This window comes from Lynx rufus, unplaced genomic scaffold (assembly GCF_022079265.1).
Source record: "Lynx rufus isolate CCGP_SWC_20201006 ecotype Redwood Valley unplaced genomic scaffold, mLynRuf1.p SCAF_3, whole genome shotgun sequence".
NCBI classification, from domain to species: Eukaryota; Metazoa; Chordata; class Mammalia; order Carnivora; family Felidae; genus Lynx; species Lynx rufus.
Window position 1 is genome coordinate 163,419,882 of NW_025814845.1, and position 22,658 is coordinate 163,442,539.

The following is a 22,658-nucleotide window of genomic DNA, read 5'->3' on the forward strand; positions in this document are numbered from 1 at the left end:
ATCTCTCTGTTCTGGAAAAGTGGGAAAGTGAAGTTGTTCTGATTCTTTTTCTGGTGTTTCCAGTTCAGCCCCCTTTGTTAGTAGAGAATTTCTTTGTTAATTATCAGAGGCCCTTCTTGACAGCAAGAGGAGAGCAAAGGGTTCCTCCAGACATTGGGCAATTATAAGTATTTTGGATGAGTGATCAGGAGGAAGGACCGTACTATTACCCAGCTCCAGACAGACTCATAGCTGAGCTCAGTAACCTGGCAGCCGTGCTGGGAACCACAGATGGATGACAGTTAGCCCTGGGCCTTCTCCAATACCCATGACTGGCTGATGGTGCCTCCCAGGCCACAGATGACTCTGTCCCATGCTGCCTCCTTGTGCACTCATGTCCAGCTCCCTGATTCAGGCCTTCAGTGCAGAGCCAACACTGTGAGGCTGACAGTAACAACGCTGTTGGCCTTCAGTGCTGGTCATGGTGGATGAGGCAGCCAGGCAGAGGTGGGTGGGGCAGGGTTCTTTGCGGGGATGAGGGTTCAGGGAAGCAGAGGTTGCTGGTACCATGTGGGTACCTGCCCACATGGAGCATAGGGGCTGCTGTGTGGACAGTGAGTGGACAGAGCCGAGTGCCATGCCCTGCAGCTTTCTGCATGGCCTGTAGACACACTGAGAGTGGCTTTGGAGTGCATTTTCAGATTGGGTAGTGCTGTGGACATAATGTGGATCATCTCATCCTTGTAGAGAGGTTGAATGAAGAGAAAGGAAGCAGATTGTCTTTTACATTAGGGCCATATGGAGGGTCCCTTGGCATCCGTTTTCCTGAATTCTTTCTCTAGAGGCAGCACATTGAAGCATAGAAGCTGATGTTTTAAGACTTTTCAAAAAAGTTCTTCCAAACAAAGGTCATTTCAAACACTAGGCCCAGTGTTCTCCCCACCCCTTTTCCTAGTGGCTGTGAGTGACAGACAAGCTCCCAACCCCCATCTTCCTCCCTCCTCTGCCCTCTGCTGCAGCACAGCAGCTGGAAGCAGGGTTTGGGAAATTTGGAGGCAGAACAAACTAGTTTAAGTTACATATTGGATAAGTGCATACTTCAAATTACCACTTTCTCCTTGAAATTTGTGGCACTCATCTGTCTCTACCATTCACTCAGTCCTGTCATGTAGTTAATGCGGTTACCTCTGTTTCTAATGCTGCTTTGTGTTCTTTTTTTTTTCTAAGATTTTATTTTTTTTAATCTCTACACTCAACGTGGGGCTCCGACTCACAACCCCAAGATCAAGAGTCACACACTCCACTGACTGAGCCAGCTAGGTACCCCTGCCATGTGTTCTTATTTAAGTATTCAACGTGACTTAACTTTTGTAAAAATTTGATATATATATATATATATATATATATACATATATATATATATATATACACACACACACACAATGGACGCTGTTCAAGGAGGAAAGTCAGCAGTTCCTTTAACACAACATGTTAAGGAGCAGCATTTCTCTTCCTTTGGTGAAAGTTGCTTGCTGTTGTTCAAATATAAAGCATTTTTATACTTGAACTCTCTAATGATAGATCCTGGAAAACCTCCTGGAGGAGGTACCTGAATTATGAGTCAGAAACAAGCTGAATAAGGAAGGCTCTGCTCAAGGACATGCCAGTCCTCCCTGCTCTGCCAATTAGCTAACAGATATCCCTGCAGTCTGGGAGGATCCCAAACAGTATGAGCCTTGAGACAAATCAAGAAAAAGACCCACTACTGGCTCTTAGAAAAAAGATGAGCCCCTGGGTGTGGATAAGTCCTATGAGAACTGGCAGGAGACTCCCTTAGAGGAAGAGGGAAAAATGTAGGCACCTCCCCAGGGTAAAACTTTCCTGAAAACCTCCTACTTAGGGCAGAAGGAAGTGGGTTGAGCTTGCCTTACAGGAGCTGGGCTGTAGAAAGCTCCAGGAGATGTGAGCAGGACTTCAGGGGCCTCACTCCACCTGCACGTCTTTGCAACAAGTAGGTGGCACTGTCCTAGCTAGGGCCAGGATACGTCCTGAAGAGGCTTTGGAGCATAACGTCAGTGCTACTCACAGAAAATATGAACTGGGGCCATCTACTGGGAGAATCCCTCCAAAGGTAGAGCAGTGCTGAACTGAAGGCAGAATCTCAGGAAAACAGAATTTTAGAGTGGGCTCTGTAACCATCAAGTCACAATGAGGAAACTAAGGCAAAAGAAGTAAAATGACTTCCCCCAAATAGATTAGAGGCAGAGCTAGGATTAGAGTCATTCCTCTGTTCACACCTTTAATCACAAACATATGTGGAGCCCCTATTGGGGGTGGGTACGATTCTAGGCCCTGGATCCAGGTTTACTGACTCAGACACCAGTGCTCTTCCAGTCACCAGGCCTCCTGCCTTGATCTAAATCTGAAAAGTGTGTCTGGCTTTGGACTTAGGTGAAGTTGGGCCCACAGATTCCAGAGATAAAAACCAAGCTCACTCCCAGATCTGAAAGAAGATGATAAGGAAGGAGTAGCACGACTAGTTCTACTGATTAAATTACCAGATACAAGTACAACTTAGCATTGGAAAAGTTTCTGATTCTATATTTGTGTTGACCTTTACCCTAGATGGTTACTTGGAATACAAACTTTAAAATGGAAATTTTTTTTTTGTATTTGTTTTGAATACATCAAGATTAGAGACAAGTGGGACACCTGGGAGGCTCAGTTTGTTGAGCATCCAACTCTTGATTTTGGCTCAGGTCATGATCCCAGGGTTGTGGGATCAAGCCCTGTGTCAGGCTATGCACTGAGCATGGAGCCTGCTTGGGATTCTCTCTTGCTCTCCCAATGTCCCTCTCCCCAGCTGTCTCTCTCTTTCTCAAAAAAAAAAAAAATGATTAGGGAGAAGTTAGGAATGGGTAGAGGGAAGAGTCAGGCTGTGGAAGGAGAGGAACCATTATGAAAAGAAGGCCCGTGTGAGCAGGAAAAGGGAGATTTGCCGAATGCCAGGCCCCTGCACACACAGGGTTAGGACTCAAAGTAGTTCTCTAGTTCTATCTGGCAGAAGACAATCCCTATCCCTCTAGGTACAACATGAGTTCCTGGAATTTCTGCTTAAGACATTCCCCATTTCAGGAGCACCTGAGTGGCTCAGTCGGTTGAGCATCCGTCCAACTTCGGTTTAGGTCATGATCTCGTGGTTCGTGAGTTAGAGCCCCGTGTTAGGCTCTGTGCTGAAAGCTCAGAGCCTGGAGCCTGCTTCGGATTCTGTGTCTCCCTCTCTCTCTGACCCTCCCCTGCTCACACTCTGTCTTTCTCTAGCTCTCAAAAATGAATAAACGTTAAAAAAAAATTTAAAAAAAGACATGCCCCATTTCAGAAGCTTCTGATGTCCTTGGGAAAGAACAGCCAAGTGAAGAAATGTCTTGGCTTTACTACCACAGGCCTGGGAATCCTCACCTGTGCTAATGATAGCAATTGCTCATGTTTACATACTGCTTTAGACTCTTGGCAGTGTTTATCTAACTAATTACTCTGTGAGATAGTTAAGGTGGGTGTTATTATTCCCATTTTGCAGATGAGGCAACTGCACTTCCAGGAAATTAATGGGTTTGCCTAGATCACAGAATTAATCTATAGGAGAGCCAGGGTTGGGACAGCCCTGGTGATCTGAATCCAAGTCTGTCATTTTCCCTACCATGCTCTCTTGCTTTACCTAAAGGTGGGGAAGGAGTCCAGGTTTAACCTGTTTGGGGATAGATCCACATCAAGACCATCATGCCTGGTCTCTGGAGTTGCATACAGATGGTAGGTGGGGCCATTCCAATGTGATTTTATTTCTTTGGCCCAGTGGTTTCATTAGGTGGTTCAGGAAGCATGGAGATTGCCCTGGGTTCTGTTGACCTAGTCTCCACTTGTTCAAGTTTTCTTTATCACAAAGAATATCCATTAGCCATAACAGTACAGTTTTCATAATGGGGAAATTGCTAGAGAAAGAAAACGTAAGTTACAACTTCACTAAGTGTTCTTGGTACCTTTAATCTCAGTGAGTTTCCAGTGAGTCTTGGTCATTCTGTATCTTCTTGGGTAGTCTCTGTGCCTGCAGGGTTACAAAATATAGGTGGCAAAATGTGGGTGGGCCCTGGTCACGTGTTTTCCGAGGGGGTTCTGTCTGCCTGGTGCATGAGCGCATGAGTGACTGTGTCTGGTCTTCCCTTTTAGAGCTGCCAACTTCAGGAACTTTACCTTCATCCAACTGAATGGAGAGTTTTCTCGAGGAAAGGGACTTGATGTTGGAGCCCGCTTCTGGAAAGGAAGCAACGTCCTTCTCTTTTTCTGTGACGTTGATATCTACTTCACCTCCGAATTCCTCAATACATGCAGGCTGAACACACAGCCAGGTATGGGGATCTGGAGTTGGCTCTTCCCTTTCTCTCCCCCAGGGTGGCCTTCAGCTCTGTCACACACTCGTTCTCTTCATGGTTCCCTCTGATGTCCTGCTTCTGAATTGGCCCGATTTTACCCAATGACCAAGAAAAAGCAAAATCATCTGGTTTAATTTCTCCTTTATGTCATGGTGTGGGCCTGTCAGCTGCCATAATTCTGGGACTCTTTGGCCTAGGTTCAAGTCTAAAACTCATTTACCATTTTCAGCTAAGAGGTTGGCCTGAGTGAACACCCACGGGAGAAAGTGCTGGGGGTTTGGGGGAGACATGGACTGGAAAGCTGCCTGACACTAAAGGGACACTAAAGGCATAGCTGTGGTCAGTTCCCAAGGGAGCAAGGGCTCTGAGTGGGAAGAACCCACAATATGAAAATGATTTTCATAGAGTTTGACTCATAGCAAGGGCTGATATTCAGTGGATAACTACTGTTAAAATATTGAAACTCTTCTGTGGAAACTGGTAAAGAGCAAGTGCCTGGGGTCCCTATATCTACTCCTGCTGCCTAAAGTCACCATGACCCCTCTGGCAACCCTTTAGACTTCCCACAGACCAGCAATTAAAGGGTTAATGTCTGGAAGGGCAGGGAGTACCAGAACTCTCTTTCACACTCACTCCTGTTGGTTGATACCCAGTGCCACAGCCACCAACTGCCAGTATTTGGGTTTTTTTTTTGTTTGCTTCTATTTTTTATTTTAGAGAGAGGGAGTGAGCCGAGCACATGTGTAAGCAGGGGAGAGACAGAGAGGGAGAGAGAGGTCCCAAGCAGTCTCCACACTCAGTGCAGAGCCCAACATGGGGCTTGATCCCACAACCTGGGATCATGACCTGAGCTGAAATCAAGAGTTGGATGCTCAACTGATTTAGCCACCCAGGCACCCAAGGACTGTCAGTATTTTGAATACCACTTCTTTGCTAGGAGGTCAGAGATATTTGAGAGTCTGTCCCTCTGATCTACCTGTGCAGAACTCCTAAGATCTGTTTTAGGGTTGAGTGATAAGAAAAGGAAAAGTGGATGCAAATATCTGGGACATTTCAGAGGACTGAATATAAGTGTACTAACCTAATAGTGTTGTCTGTTGCTTTAAGTGAATGTTTGTTTTCTGGTTTGCAGGGAAGAAGGTATTTTATCCAGTCCTTTTTAGTCAGTACAATCCTGGCATAATATATGGCCATCATGATGCGGTCCCTCCCCTAGAACAGCAGCTGGTGAGTAATTACCCTGCAGGTGCCTTTGTGTGGCTCTGTTTCATGTCTTTCATTACCAGGGGCACCTGACCATGAGTAAAGGTGAGTGGAAATCTGTGGACTGATTCCCATAGTAATTTTTAAGTTTGTCAGACGTTCTGGCCTTTGCTCCCAGCGCCTTGTTGATTAAAAGTGCTTGCAATATTTAAAAGTGGAAAATAAATAGGAACAGTACCTTACAGAAAGGTAATTTCACACCTTCATAGTTTTCTTATATCATTTTTGGAAACTATTATTATTGCATTATGGATGCAACCAGCACATTTTCTCTTTATTATTACAAACTATATGAGGTAAGAAGGGTGAGATTTATGGTCCCATTTGACAGATGGAAAAGAGAAGTCAGAAAGGGTGGCTCACCCCAGGTCACATAGTGAGTGAGTCAGTGGGGGCATAAGGACAGATCCAGGGCCCTTCCCATCACACTATCATTGTCACAAACCACAGGGCCTTGGGTCCAGGGTAGCAGCAGCGGCATCACCAGCAAGGTAGCTTTTTTTTTTTTTAATGTTTATTTATTTTTAAGAGAGAGAGAGAGAGAAAGAGGAAGAGGGACAGAGAGAGAGAGGGAGACACAGAATCTGAAGCAGGCTCCAGGCTCTGAGCTGTCAGCACAGAGCCCGATGCGGGGCTTGAACTCATGAACTACGAGATCATGACCTGAACTGAAGTCAGACACTTAACTGACTGAGCCACCCAGGTGCCCCACAAGGTGGTTTCTAAAGGAATGTTGGAGGGACTTCTCTGCTAAGGTCTTGGCTGCACAGATGATAGTGGAGCCACACAGCCACCAAGGATCTCTGTACACCGAGTGGTCTTGGTGGTGGTGGTGTTGGCAGTTAGTCCATTCAGCAGAAAAGCTGTGCAGGCAGGAGGAAGATGACCCCAGAAGAGGGTCTCTGTCATGCACATAGGCATACCCTATGCCCTTCTGAGACAAAATTCCTCAAGATTATTGTCATCTCAAGCGTGAACTGTTACCTTTTCCTGCAGAGAGATCAGCTGAGTTTGTCTACAGCTGTTTCCGGCTCGGGCTGAATATCGGGGGCATCTGACCTGGGGCTGTCTCTTGTTCATCGCTTTGAGTAGCTCTGTCTCCTCTTGAGGCAAAGCCATTGCTTCTGTGCAATGGGAGAGTAATCAGTTTTCATTGAAAGTTCTTTGAAATTCTTGTGGAGGACTGATTCTGTCTTTAAGCTTCCAGAAATAGCAAAACCTGTTCATTCTCCTGTTAATCCTCCGATTAACCTCTGGCAGCTCATTTAGGATCTTTTCCAGAAGGTTTCAGCCTGGTCCCCTGAGGTTGGACGAGGTTTGCTCCTCACCAATCCTAGCATGGTTTCCCTTTGGGCCCAAGCTGGTAATGGTAATGACCAAGTATGGTAATGAGTTATCTCTCCCCTCAGTGAAATTCTAATACCACAGATATATACTGAATATCTGTTTATGTATCTGTAATTTATATACACAAATATGACACGTATTTAGTATATGTGTGCTGCATATACTAAACATAGTATATGTCAACACAGTAAGAGTTTTTCACTCCCCAAGAACCAGTTTTTATCTACTTTAGGGTGATATCACTTCTGTGGAGACACAAAAGTTTTTTTGTTTCCTTTCCATGAGTTCTCTGTTTCTAATAGGGTTTGGGAGTTGGAGGAAAGGGATACAATAAGCCTCCTTGGTTAAATAAAGTACTGGGGCGCCTGGGTGGCGCAGTCGGTTAAGCGTCCGACTTCAGCCAGGTCACGATCTCGCAGTCCGTGAGTTCGAGCCCCGCGTCAGGCTCTGGGCTGATGGCTCAGAGCCTGGAGCCTGTTTCTGATTCTGTGTCTCCCTCTCTCTCTGCCCCTCCCCCGTTCATGCTCTGTCTCTCTCTGTCCCAAAAATAAATAAACGTTGAAAAAAAAATTAAAAAAAAATAAAGTACTTAGTACTTCTTTGCATTTGACATCAGATGTGATTAATTTTTCAACTTCAAATTCATAAGATCTTATTTGCTTGCAAGGAATTCTTTTCATTTCACACTTTAAAAGTTTTATCCTTTTATTACCTGCAGGGAAGCAGGTGCAAAGGGGAGCTAGAGGTATGATGTAGTTAAGCCAGTTTCTCAGATCTCCAGAATTAATGGTCAAGCAGAAACAGAACTCAGATCGCTGCATCCATAGCTCGAGCCTCTGAATTATCCTGCAAATGCAGGATATTTGACATTTATTTCCAAATGCACCTTAGAGCTATCCTGGAGCATGCAAATCTGATTATGTTAGGGTTCAGTGTTCATGATGATTTAGTTTAGAGAAACATAGCAGTTGTCTCTGAGACACTGGGGGTTCTCCATCCAAAAAGGATGTGTTGATTATGTTTGTTATTAGATGAGCCATGTATTGAGCACTTGCCGCCTGCAGAGAACTAGACTAGACATTCTGGAGGAGTCAGAAGAACTGAAACAGTTTCTTATGCTCAGAAGTGATTGGGGAGGTCACTTTGCTCACCCTCTAGTTTTGTTTTTATAGACTGGCCCAAGATCACACAACCAGCTAGTAGCAGAACTCAGGCCAAAAGCAGGATTTCCTTACCCCAGTGCAATGGAAGCAGATTTGCTAAGATCTTGATGAGGGCTGAAATATAAAGGAAATGATCTGACAAAAATTCCAAAGGAGAACATAAAGCTACAGAAATTAATTTAATGGAGACAGAATGTGTAGGTGCTGAGAAGGTATAAAATAAAAAGAGATGATTAGAGACGGTAAGTTAGGAAAGACTTCCTACCAAGGGTTCATTTCGGCTCATTCATGAAAGATACAGGATATAGATACAGATATAGATATAGATATATAGATATAGATATAGATATAGATATAGATATAGATATAGATATAGATATAGACAAGATAGAGATACAGGTAGAGATAGAGATACTCTTGAGAGTCACCCCTGGAATACATCAGTATCAAGGTGAAGGGAGAATACAGATCCAGAATGTAGCTGTAACAAAAATTACCAACGGATGCAAACACAAGACAAATTTTCAGAGCAGCCCTGCAAATGTGACCTTGTTAGTGCCTGTGCTAGTCATTGCTTCTCAGGCCATTGCCACTGCTGTTTGATAACACTGTCTTCAGACTAAAGCCAGAAGCTACATTTGTGACTTGTGTGTGTATATGTGTTCAGACTACTTATTTCTTTACTTTTGAGTACAAGCCATTAATGATAAAAAATATGCAAAATGATGGAATTTTATGCTAACATTTAATTTCTTGAGTTTTAAACCTGAGATAAAACTTGCTGATGCTTTAATGTAGAAACAGCTCAGAGAGAAAGGAATGACTGTCATTTAAATAATTATTAACTTTAGACATTCCACTCTCTTGGCTCAAGCCTTGTACCTGCTGGGGCCACTGCCGGAATCTTCTACCTCTTCTGTCTGTAGACCTTTTCCCTCTCCTATAATCTGGTCTTTCCTTTACCCCCTGCCAGAGATACGTTTCCAAAACACAGATTAATCTCATTTCAAATAATCTTTTATGGCACAGAGCCAGTGGTGTGCTAGTAAATGTTTAACAACCCACACTCTGAAAAGGTGGGGGAGAGAAAAGCCCTGATTCATAGCATTTGCCACTTTCCATGGTGTCAGTACTCCCACTGTGGCCTATTTCAGGCCCCCAGAGTGATGTCACTGAACACCGAGGCGGGAAGAGACTTGTGCAGTCCTGGTGAGCTGGTACTGGCCAGCTGCAGCACCACACTGCCAGCCTCGATTCCTTTGTGGGATTAACTGCTCTCCACAAACTGACTCTGAAACTGGTTACAGAGGAAATGTCTGCAAACCCCAGCACCCGGCACATGGTACCAGCTTGTAGACACCCAGGCCGGCTGCTCTGCCAGGCAAGCATACCCACCCTGTGTGCCGGCCTCCCCGCTCGGGGCCATCTCCTCACCATCTCTGCTGCCTGCGGTGCCTGACATCTCAGTCCACCATGCATCCCACCCATCATTTAAATCCAGTGGCTTTGTGCTCCTCTGTCCAGTGTGTGAATGTTTTAATGGCTCCTGTCCTTGCCCTCTTGGATTATATACCCTTACCTGTCTCTACCCACTTCCAAGAAGTATTTCACCACTAACCTGCATTTTGGTTTAAATTTCTAAAAATTGCTGACTGGGCATAGTCCATCCTTTTGGTCTGCTTTTAAATATTCGGAAAGCAGACACTCACTGAGTTCCAAAAGTAGTGTTAACAGGTGCCGTACTCAAGCCTTTTGGAACCCAGCACTGTGCCTGCTTTATTTTGGGGAATCTCAGTAAGGTGATGAGCTATTATTATGCTCATTTCACAGCTGAAAATTTGAAGCTTAGAGAATAAGTCACTTGCTCAGATTGCTAAGTGGCAGGGCTGGGAACTCAGATCCTACCCCGTATGATGGAGACTGGGCTAAGGATAACTGGGTGGTAGGGGATGTGTCCTGTGGCCTCAGAGTGCTTCCATGAGAGCATAGAGTCTAGCTTTAGGTGGTAGATTCCTGGAATAGGGAACCTGGACGATTCCTGGTCCAATATGACACCCTTCAGAAGACACTTTATCTTTAAAAAAAATTTTGATTAATGTTTATTTTGAGAGAGAGAGAGAGAAAGAAAGAGAGAGCACAAGTGGGGGAGGGGCAAAGGAAGAGGGAGGCACAGAATCCAAAGCATCCTCCAGGCTCTGAGCTGCAGCACAGAGCCCAGTGCGGGGCTCAAACCCACAGACCGTGAGATCATGACCTGAGCAGAAGTCGGATGCTTAACTGACTGAGCCACCAGGCACCCTGACACTTTATTTTTTTTTTTTTAAGCAGATACCAATAAAAGAAGACGTGTAGAAAAATGTGGGTTAGTACAGACCTTGGAGGAGGTGGCTTTTGAGTCCATTCTTAAACCAATTCTATGACAGCTGTGCCTCCAGAATATCTTCTCAAGAAATGGAAACTGTCACAGCAATCATGGTGTTGGTTTGGGCTCAGCCACAAGTGGCTGAGTTCTCCTGGGCAGGTCACTCTGCTTCCGTGCTACAAGGCACACGCAGCCTCCCTCAGGACCCTGATAATAAGGAAGGTACAGGGTGGGGTCGTGGAGTGCCCAGCCCAGCTACCAAAGCCCCTGAAGCTCAGCATGTGTGCCGCTCACAGGCAGGGCTGACCACATAATTGGCATGGCCCAGTGCACAGTGAAAAATGCAGGGCCCTTTAAGAATTAAGAATTTGAAGCGCATGAAACCAGGCAGGGAACCCTCTAAGCCCGGGGCCTGGGGACTGCACGGGTCACATCCCACTGGCGTTTGTGAATGTGAGGCTGGGCGAACGACCTCGGTTCTTGGGAGGCTCTCTTTGATTTAGAGGAAATACTCTGCCTGAGTATTTGTTATTTATTTTATTTCAGGGCCCAGATTGCTTCACGGGCAGTTGTCCAAGTCAGCACCATTAAAGCAACAGGCGCTGCCTCCCCGGCTCCCCGCGCAGCTGCAGGGCGGCCGCCTTCCCACATCTTTGGGGAGAGACGCTGATTTGTGCTTTGTGTTTTGGTCCTAATAGAAAATAATCACCCCCGTCACGTGAATCGCCCACAGAGCTTTGGGTCTGGAAACTTCCTGTGGGAGAGCGGGCTCCACAACTGTCCTTTTGTGGTGTGTGCATGTCCCGCAGTGCTCTGCCGAGATCTAAGGTGGGGAGAGAAAGGGTGCTGCAGAGAGTTGAGAGGAAGCCAGCTCTTGAAAGACATTTTTTAAAAATGAGGATAGCACTTGAAAACGGAGCGGCGAAATTCAGGACAGGAGATGTTTTTCTTTTAACGTATAATCTTAGGGTTTCTTCCTCCTCTGTTGTAGTAAACATCATTGGTGTGTATCTTTTCAAAGCTTGAACAGAGCAGTGGAGCTCCTGAGGCCTGGGGCAGAGATTCTAAGAAGTAGAGCCCTCTGAACTGAGAACAGACTGAGGGTTGATGGGGGGTGGGAGGGAGGGGAGGGTGGGTGATGGGTATTGAGGAGGGCACCTTTTGGGATGAGCACTGGGTGTTGTATGGAAACCAATTTGACAATAAATTTCATATATTGAAAAAAAATAAAGTATCAGGGATGACTTAAATAATAAAACATGACCTAGCATGAAAAAAAAAAAAAAAAAGTAGGGCCCTCTGCTCGGTCCCCAGGAAGGTGAAAACGTATTTGTTTGTTGGTCCAGAGCTACACAATTCTGAGAATTTTCACCCTGGAGTTCCTAGGCCTTCTCCGAGCCACTCACGAATTCCCTAGTTGAACTATGTCTGTTTCCACTGCCCCAGGACTGCTCTTCATTCTTTCATTGGAGAAACACTTATTGAGCACCTGCTGTTTGCTGGATAGTGATCTGGGTGCTGTGAAGGAGACCAAGGCCCTGGGCAGACATTCACCAGTGGTCATAGGGGAAGACAGAACAGAGAAACCGATGCATCAACAGGATAATTTCAGAGAGCCATAAGTGTTGTAGAGAAAGTAAACCAGGCGATGGGACAGAGAGTGACATGTTGGTGTGGGGGCTGGTGCTGACACAGGCTGGGAGGGTGAGGATGACTGCTCTAGGCAAGTGACATTGGAGCTCAGTGGTGAGCAGGAAAAAGGTGACCTAGATAGGGAGTCTGCAAGTGTCCAGCCTTAGAGACCTGTGAGCCTGGTATGTTCAAGGGCAGAATAGAATGAGACACTGTAGGAGGGGATATGAGATGGGTGAGGCAGGCCAGGGTTGGGTCACATAGGACCTTTGCAGGCTAGAGGTTTTCTCTGGGTTTTATTCTAATTGCATTAGAGAGAATGCAATTAAAGCCCCTGCAGGGTTTTAAATCAGAATGAGCTGTGATCTGATGCATGTTTGAGAGTACTCACTCACAGCTAGGTTGCTCGTTGAGGGCACTAGGCCAATGACTCGGCACAGCTGTGGATGGTAGAGCCTGTCATACATGAACTCCATCTTGCTCTGACGATGCTAAGGGTATGGATCAGATCAGTTTCCACCAAGGGCTAAATTTCAATGAGCATATCAGATAGTGGCTTTCCCTGGCTTGCCAACTTTAAAGCTGGCATCAATAAGTGTTTATAAGGTGCATTCCCCAGCTCACAAATCAGTTTGACTCTGTCACATTGTCCCCAGGTGAGGGTCACTCTTTACCTTGTTCAACCTTGCTGGGCACTGCATCACAGCCCAGGTCTGAGCCCTGGCCCATTGTTCTTCCTGTTTGGAGCTTTCTCTTTTTAGATTCCATACAGACCTCAGCCAAATGGTTGAAGTTTGGATACTGGCACTTCTCTTTGACTCCATTTTTACCCAGAAGCTTAGAGGACTGTGTCCTGACCAGCAGAAAAGATATTAAGCCATTAGCTGCAATAGAAACCATGTACCTGGTATGAAACAGAAACCATTTTTAAAAAATGACTCAGTGGAGATTTTTCCAAACTTTCCTGCCCTGCAAAATCTTTCCAGTTGATACTAATGAAATTGTCTTGTCACCTTGGAGATATTGTATAACAGGCCTTTGTTCTGCAGAAGAATTGGAGCACATCTGCTGGGCCACTAATGGACAAAACCTCTCTTGGTCCTTATTTCCCTTCAGCAGCCCTGATGCGTGTGTGTTCACTCTGTGCAGGCAACATCTATGTGTAGGTTGTAATGAAAATAAGGTGGTTCCATGGGTTACAGAGTAGAGAAATGTTTAAGTTCACAGCCCTTCCACAAACCATTTGTGGAATGTAATTGAGGCTGTAGTGGCGACAACATGAAACTTCGGGAAGGTGAAAAAGCAGTGAGGATGCATGTTTGGATAGTAGACCTGGAAAAGACCTTAGCCTCGATTTAGCTCAACTTCCACATTTATAGGAAAGGAAATAGAAGCTCAAAGAAGTGAGGGACCTGCCTGAGGCAAAAAAGCCAGCCAGTGGTCAAGTTGGGAGGAGATGCTGGTGCTCCTCCCAGCCTACACCCAGCTCTGATTAGCAGTGAACAGAGCCAGACCTCGCAGGCAGGAAAATGCAGAAATCTCAGTGGATGGGGAAGGGGCAGCCTCCTTCCCCTTCCCCTTCCCCAGAAGGGCACTTTCTCCACTAAGCACCTATGTTAACCTCAAGAATGAATCATAGAAAAGAGCTATTAAGGTGTCAGACTTAGTCCCAGAGTGATTTCAGCCAAACAATTACAGTGTTTTAAAAGCCTTGGTGCTTTAGCAAATGCATTGGAAATTTACTTGCCGAGTAAGAGACTGAGGAGGACCAGGTCTCGCTGTTTGAAGACAGTCACTGCTTGGATGGTCTCTCGGCAGCCTTGCAGCTTGCCACCACCACAGATGCTTTGGGGAACAGTTTGGTTTTAAAACAGTTTAAAGATGAATGGACAGAGTCTTTCTTCCGAACCTGGACTCTTGGCGCCCTTTACCTCAGCAAGTGAGACTTAGCAGAGCCGGAGTAACACGCTGCCTTCTCAGGTTTTCTTTTTATTCCCCGAGGGAGTCCTGTTTGTGCCCTGTGCCAGGGCAGCTGAATTCTGAGTTGTTCTCGATCCCTTTTCTCCACTTCCTGAGCCCTTTGCTGGCTCCCTGCCCAGCCCTATGCGAGGGGCCGAGGCCTCCAATTCTCTCTGGCACTGGTGTTGGGCCAGACACGTAGGTGGCTTTTCCATGGCGCTGCTCAAAAACTTGCTCTCCTGGTTTGAGTGTGTGTGTGTGTGTGTGTGTGTGTGTGTGTGTGTGTGTTGTGTGTGTGTGTGCGCGCGCCTGTGTGTTTTCATGCCTACACCCTAGAAACATTCCAACCAGAGGTGCCAAAAATCACAAGGCCCATTTTGGAACTGGTGAGTTCACTGTATTCCTACCCTCTGAAAGGACTCAAATCCATCTGCATTTCCCACACGGGGTTGTGGTTGTGGCTACTGATCAGTGGTGGGATGGGCTCCCTATTGAGCATTGCTTACACAAGTTTGTGAATCCTCTCTATTTTTATCTACTCTGTCCTCCCCTCTGAAATGACAGCGCTTTCCCTGCAGGTCATAAAGAAGGAGACTGGATTTTGGAGAGACTTTGGATTTGGGATGACCTGCCAGTATCGGTCAGACTTCCTCAATATAGGTAAGACCAGGCAAAGGGCCGCGAGTCCGCGCCTCTGCTGCCACCAAGAGGCCATGAGAGGCCACGAGGAAGTCAGGGCAGGTTTCCAGGAGTCTGATGACAAAGGTGGTGCCATTTCCTAGGAAAGGCCCTTCCTCTCATCATGGACTGAGGCGCTGGACCAGGACAGGGCTTGGGAGTGTGCAACACATGAGCCCCTATAATCTGCATCAGCCCCTCTCAGTCACCCCAGTTGCAGCACACAATCTCAGGGAAAAGGCAGTTGTTGCAAAAAGGCAGCTTCAAGGCAGGTCACCCCCCAGTATCTCCTTCCAACCTAGTTCTGGCTGTAGTCCCTCTCATGCAGAACTTTCTGGGCCTCCATAGTAGCAGGGGCCACTGAAAAAAATAAGGGCAACATGAGAAATTTTGGAAAATCACATACCAGAAAATATCCAAATTTCTCTCTGCTGAACTTGCAAAAATTCCAAATGCTACTTCAAGCTCTGAGTGTACAGTCACCATCAACACATACATGTGTATGCATACACACACACACACACACTCCAAGAGCACCAAGAGGAAAGGCCCTTAGGTTGCAGTTGAGGAGACCAAAAGGCAAAGGGTCTGCAGCAAGTGAGGGACATAGGATGAGAACAGAGCATCTCCTGTCCCCCTTGGAAATGCCACTCCCCTCCCCATAGTGGTACCTACTCATGTGCCTCGAAACAGAATTGTGGATTATACATGACTAGGGTATGAATGAACAGGCCCGAAACCTTGATCTTGGGCTCAGGGGCTCAGGGTAGACCCCAAGCTTGGATGGAGTCAGGGAGGCCCTGCAGAGCATGGAGACTTCTATCCCTCCACCTCCTTGTGGGCCTCCCAGACTCTGCTCCTCTTGCTCTCTCCTGGTGATTCCTGTTCACGCCCGAGGCCTAACGCGTCTCTTTTTAAGATCAGTGGCTCAATCTGAGCAGCCCCAGGTTTTTGTCCAGAGGGGAGTAGACTTCAGGGACTATAGAACCCCTATAAAAAGAAAAAAAGAAACAACTTGAAGCTAAAGAAGCAGCAGAGCACCCAGGATGTTGGTCTCTGAGTGGCTGGGTGCTCCCACATACCGGCAGCTAACCATAGGTGTTCTTTGATTTCTCTAAGAAATATTTCTAAATGATTATGTGCAAATCAGATTTCTAAAAATGACTAAAATTTTTTCTAAAGCTGATTTCCATTTCGAGAAACTCTGTTTCCTTGTTCTGTGTACAGGGAAGGATTTTTTTTTTTAATGGTGTATGTTTATCCAATTTGAATTTAGAATAAGTTGGATTTTCCTAAAGATGGGGCATAGCTGCAGTTGAAACATGTGGGGACAGTTGGCTGGTGAGGGTGCTTTTCCTCAGTAAGCCGTGGCCATGACCTCAGAATCTCTGGGTCACATCTGGACCCAGGTAATTCTTTGCAATCTTGTATTTATTTGTAAGCATCTTAACTTTTGCACCTTCTATTTAATAAGTTGTGATGATACCGATGATAATAAATCAATTACAGATAACCAAGCACTGCCCCTTACATTACTATCTCATTTGGTTATGACATCTAGTTCATTTCAGGATAAAGAAACCAAAACTCAAGAGAGGTGAAGTGGCCAAACCAAGACTCAAATTCTAGATGCCTGACTCAGTATCGTACACTGGCCCACCAGTGGGGTACCACGAATCACTCGTGTACATAGCCCAGCCCTGGTTGGGATGCAGTTTTCCTGTGCGGGAGCCCCTCCCCCAGGCCCAGCGATGGCCTTGATCAGAGCAATGCAGCCTGGGGGCTACAGAGGGTAAAGGGACTACATGATACCTCTGATGAAAGGTGTTGAGGATGACTTTACTCCTTCTTGTACGAATTAAATAAATCTCCTAGACGAGAAAGGAACAGTGACAAAAAACACAAGTCTTCTCTGGTTCTGTTTGGTTTGCAGTGGGCTTTAGGTTAAGAAAAGACATGGGGCATCTCAGTTTATAAAGGTGAGACTTTAAGGGACCATTACTCTGTGAAGGCGTCCACCATGGAGTGAAACCACATTTTTTGAGTAGAACTTCAGAACTGGGAGGCCAGTCCCTTAAACATGCCTCACTTCACCGGCCTGTGATGGACACACAGCTTTTGGGACCACTTTAGTGTATGAAAGGCAGAGTATTTTGTGGGATGTAGTTTTTTTCATGCTGAGATCCCATTACTCTTCCAGGCTGCAAGCCCCTGCTTCACTTTGTTTGAATGACAGGAGGCCACATTCAAACAGAAACAAGAGTTTCCATTTGAAGGTTTTAAGCTGAAAAGTCTTAACACGGGGCTCAGGCCAACATTAGCACTGCTGATGGCTCTCGGAAGCAGGCAGGTGCTGGGGCTTCTCTTTGCAGTCTTATTCTCTCAAGGAGTCGATGCTGGCCACCACTGCCACCAAGGTCCTGAGTTCCCTTTCCCGGATGGACATGCTCCTAACTTGGGGGGTGGGGGGAGCGGTGAAACATCTCCCCTAATGCTTCCTCTCTTCATGCAAAGTTCTGTACAGATCAGAAAGGCAAGTACAGATCAGGAGACTGGCTGCGCAGCTCAATTCAGCAGTGTGTTCTCTCCTGGCAGGTGGCTTTGATTTGGACATCAAAGGCTGGGGTGGAGAGGATGTGCACCTTTATCGCAAGTATCTCCACAGCAACCTCATAGTGGTGCGGACGCCGGTGCGGGGACTCTTCCACCTCTGGCATGAGAAGCACTGTGTGGATGAACTGACCCCTGAGCAGTACAAGATGTGCATGCAGTCCAAGGCCATGAACGAGGCATCCCATGGGCAGCTGGGGATGCTGGTCTTCAGGCATGAGATAGAGGCTCACCTTCGCAAACAGAAACAGAAGACAAGTAGCAAAAAAACATGAACTCCCAGGGATAGATGTGGGGAGATGGTTTATTTTTTCCCTTTTGTGATTACTGAATAAGTGGCTGTGACAAGGAAAAGATTTCCATAAAGGGCAAAAAAAAGAATTCAACTGATTAGTAAAAGCGACGAGGGGGGAGAGCCTCCGATTTCTCTCTGCCTGTTTGGCTTTACGCAACAGGAATTAAAATCTTTGCCTGCAAAAGTAGCCCATATGCATCCCATGTAGTGTCTGACAAAGGCAGAATGATTGTGAGATTATAAGCCTAATGGCATGGAGGTTCTGATTGTGTGTACAGCAAAGTGAGAGCTGTTATCTTTTGTGCTCATTGAAATATTCATGAATTGAGACCAGTTTTGTAAAAAGTTCTTGGGAATGAAAGGCAGGCACATGTCTCCCCATATGAACGATTATATTGGTAGAGCTGTAGTGCCCAGGAATGCTAAAATATCAGAAGACAGGTGAGGAGACTTCGTGATACTCAAAGATACACCCATGGCAATCCTTGTGAGTATATTAAACAAAACCAAATGGACTCAAAAAGGAAAAAAAAAAAAAGAAACTATTGTATCATTTCCACCCAAGATTAACCAAAAATAATCTGCTCATCTTTTTTATCATAGTTTTAACCATCTCCATTTCTCAATTTTATTTAAAAATGCACTTTTTTGGCTTATGAGTTATATTCTGCTTATTTAATTACCAACTTGCAAGCCTTACTAAGAGAGCACAAGTTAGCATACATTTTTATATCTTTTAAGAAAATACTTTTAGGTATATTATGAGAACTTTTCGTTCAGATTGATCCCCATATCCAAGGACATGCCAAATGCTGATCCCGTCAGACACCGAATGTCAGATCTTTGGTCATATGGAAGTCATGGTGTGGGGCTACTGATACATCAAGACATGTAGATACTTTATCTGAAGAATATTTCCCAAGGGGAGCAACTGAACACTGGAGGGAAAGAAAGATACACTTTTTACCTTAGCAGAAAAGGAAAACTCATTCAGACTGGTAATATCTTGATTTATTCAGAAGTCAAAAAATACATTTTCTCCTCAGGAGAACTGGGGATCACTTTCTTACCTGTTTAAATAAACCAAAGTATACTGTGTGAACCAAACAATCTCTTTTCAAAGCAGGGTGCTCTTCCTGGCCGCTGGCTTTCATGAGAAGAAATGCAGACAAATGTATTTTGTGAAAGATCACTCCATCTGCCAGAGTCAAGTGAGATGTAAGACTTTGCTACATGTTCACCTACCCCCACCTAGGGAAGTAACTATTTTTTAAATGACGCAGTTCTACTGAGTCACTAAGATGCTTCTGAAAATGGCATTTTATTACAGTTTCCAACTATTTAAAAAAATAAATACAGTTAACATTGAGTGATTTCTACATTCATGTGAAAATTATTTATTAGCCAGCACCAGATGCATGAGCTAATTATCTGTGATTCCTTGCCTTCTGTTTGCCCCCAGTCAACTCATTGTTTAAAAGCTTCAGGAACATTCAAGCTGTTGGTGTGTAAAAAAAAAAAAAAAAAAAAAAAAGAAAAGAGAGAAAGAAAAAAAGAAAAAAATGCATTATATTGATTTGTACTGGTAGTTCATAAATTTTAATCAAAACGCAGGACATGAATGTAAGGTGGCATTGGAGAGCTAATAAAATATGATTTGTGGATATGATTTCTTCTTGGAGCAAGAATGCCATGTTTTTAGTTTTGGGAAAACTTTTTACATGTGCAGAGACCAGGGTTTCTCAACCTTGGTGCTAGAGACATTCTGGGATAGATCATTCTTTGTTGTGGGGGCTGTCCTGTGCACTGTAGGACATTTAGCAGCACCTCTGGCCTTCACCCACTAGATGCGAAGAGCATCTCTCACCTAGGCTGACAACCAAAATGTATCCAGTCATTTCCAAATGTCCCCTGGGGGACATGAAACTACACCTGGTTGAGAACCACTGGTATAGAAGGAGAGAACCATAATGAAAACTCTGGCTGTGAATACATTTTACTTGTCCTTTTTATTTTTTTTAAAGCTTATTTATTTTGAGAGAGAGAGTGTGCACACACGTAAGTGGGGGGAGGGGCAGAGAGAGAAGGAGAGAGAGAATCCCAAGCAGGCTCCATGCTGCCAGGATCGAGCCCAATGTGGGGCTTGATCCCATGAACCATGAAATCATGACCTGAGCTGAAACCAAGAGTCGAACACTTAACCGACTGAGCCACCCAGGTGCCCCTACTTGTCCTTTTTAGTTAGAAGAAATTGAGAAATGGTTCCCAAGGTCCCTTTCTAATTGAGTTTCATATTTTCACATACCCTGGTGATACTAGAGATTCTGGGCACGTCTGGCTTTGTGGGACTGACCAGCACACTCCTCCTATATTCTTCCAGTGTCTGGAGGACGTACTTCCAATAGGCAGGCAACAGGAAGCAAATGTGATCATGAAATTAGGTCTAAGTGTCCTGCAGATGCTACAGTCCCAGGCTGTACTGTGGGCTAACTAGCCATTTGTGCTTGTTTAAATTGCATCTCACAGATGCCTGAGGCAGCGATTAAGAACTGAGTTTCAGCAATTGGTTAAGAATTGCTGAGGGTAGCTGAAGAGAAGAGGAAACAGCATAATATTAAACCATTTCTCCCTTTTTAGAACTTAGCTAAAGCAGTTTTATCAAAAAGTAGGAGCCCTCTTGGGGCATCTGGCTGGCTCAGTGGGTAGAGCATTCACCTCTTGATCTGGGGGTTGCAAGTTCACACCCCATGTTGCGGTAGAGATTACTTAAAAATAAAATTTTAAAAAACAAACAGTATGAGCCCTCTGAAAGTGCATGTAAGAGGGGATCTTAGTTTGAGCTGCTATATCAAAAATACCTAGACTGGGTGACTTAAGCAACAAAATGATTATTCAGGCCCTAAAGGCTGAGAAATCCAGGATCAAGATCTGGTGTCTGGTGAAGACCCATCTCCCTGCATCCTCACAGGGCTGAGAGCAGAGGGCTGGCTGTCTTCTGGGCACTAATTCCATCGTGGAGCCTACCTCATGACCTAATTACCTCCCAAAGACCTCACTTCCAAATACCATCACATTAGTGCTCCAACATCTGAATACTGTAGGAACACATTCAGTCCATAGCAGGACCCATCCCCCTTCCCTGGACCAAGACACATACAAAAGAAGGGTTGGTGAAAGCGCCACTGAAACGTTACATTGAGGGGCTTGGAATTTAACCTCAGCAGCAAAGGAAAGCAGTAACGAACTCTGGTTTGAAAGACCCAGTCATGACATCTTCTAAAGGAAAGATACTGCCGAGGAAGCACTGAGTCTTGTGTTTAAGGTTCGTTCCAACTCTCTACATCCTCCCTCTGTTCTTATGGTATAGAAGTCACCTGGTAACTGGCCCAGCCGTCTCTCTGGAGCTGGGGTCTCTGCTACAGACTTGGGTCTTCTCTGAGCCCTGGTGTGCTGACGCAGCCTTGTGAGAAGTGCTTGTTTGCCCCACCACCCACTCCCCATCCCAGCCAGTTGTTAACTATTCACCAGCACACCACTGCCTCCCAGTGACATACCTGTTCTCCTTGTGCTGGCGTCCGTCCAGCCGTCTACTTTGCAGCACCCCTTCTGTGTTCATAAATGTGGGCAAACTGGCTTCTCTCCACACATCAACAATGAAAGAATCAGGCCTAGGAATTTGCAACAGGTGAACAGAACCTCACACAGCCCTGCTTTGAAGATTTTGTCACACTCAAGTAGACATCATATGCAGTTCTGAAATGTATGAAAATTGCTGCCCAGAACCTAATTTCAATAAACTTTCAGGGAAAAGCTAATGTTATCTAATCTTAGTGTTCAGTGTGGTGGTTAATACCAAGGCTTCCCTGGCCAGACTGCCTGGGCTCAAATTCTAGCTTTTTCACTTGCAACCTATGTGATCTTAAGCCAGGCACTCGGCATCTCTGTACCCGTTTCCTCATTCAGGACAGCAAATGCAGTCACATCTGCCGTACACATGAGGCACATAGCAGGTATTCACATTCAGCTATTATTTGATACCAGTTCTGCATTCACAACTATTATGCTTCCCAGCACGTCCATAGCACCTCTTGGGCCAATATGGGTCGCACATTAGAGATCATGAACCCATCACATGTGCACCATTGTCCTTTTATTTCTGTTATTCTGAAAACAAGGTCCGTCTACCTGAAGAAGGATAACTAGGAATGTAAATTTTAATGGATAACTTCTTCCTTAAATTGCACACTCAGTAATTTGGAGTCAATAATTTGGAGACATTTGGGAAACAGAGGTGTTTGAGGTAGGGTGCATAGCCAGGCACCTTCTGTACAGAATGCCACTCTTCTAAGACAGGTAATATAATTTTCCGGGTGCAGAAGTGGTAATGAACTCGCTCAGAGGCCCAGACTGAAAGTGGCTGGCTTGTCAGGCTCACACATCATGGCCCCATCCTACCACCAGCTCCAGAAGGCTTGAAGGTCAGGAGACGAGGGTAGACAAGGGAGTTTGGGCTTGGGACAAGTCCAGACTCTGTGATCTTGTGCCTCAGTTTCCCACTGTTTCTCTACTCTTCAGCCCACCTGAAAAATCCCCTGACAGTGACCGAAAACAACACAGTGATCCAGAAACATGGATTGTGCCGGGCTGCTTCCCTCCAGCTGCTGTGAAACTCCATGACAGTCGGGCTCTGCAGTCTTGGAAGCAGACCTCCAGCAGGATCCCAGGGCCGTGCACTTCAAGGCTGCCTTGAAAGGGAGGGGAGAGCAAGTGGGAATAGCGGCCTTTTGAAAAAGATTTGACATTGTTTCTGAGAATTGCTGATCAGAGATAATGCCCTTGGGCGGTCCCTTAAAGGTGGGTGTGTTTTACTCCCAACACCCAAGTAACTGGCAGCTTTGTGTGATCCATATTCTGATTAGCTTTATATTTGAATTCAAAGCTGTTTC

At 45.4% G+C, this 22,658-nt stretch overlaps 1 protein-coding gene across 1 annotated transcript in view; it reads left to right on the forward strand.

Moving 5' to 3' along the window:
* CSGALNACT1 (chondroitin sulfate N-acetylgalactosaminyltransferase 1) overlaps nucleotides 1-19,213 on the forward strand; it is a 342,441-nt gene extending 323,228 nt beyond the window's left edge. Inside the window, exons 6-9 of the mRNA XM_047091964.1 lie at nucleotides 4,201-4,379; nucleotides 5,536-5,630; nucleotides 14,708-14,789; nucleotides 17,403-19,213. Of these exons, the coding sequence (XP_046947920.1) occupies nucleotides 4,201-4,379; nucleotides 5,536-5,630; nucleotides 14,708-14,789; nucleotides 17,403-17,692 (646 nt within the window). The 3' untranslated portion in view covers nucleotides 17,693-19,213. The remainder of the gene's footprint in view (nucleotides 1-4,200; nucleotides 4,380-5,535; nucleotides 5,631-14,707; nucleotides 14,790-17,402) is intronic.
* Nucleotides 19,214-22,658: the final 3,445 nt, after the last annotated feature.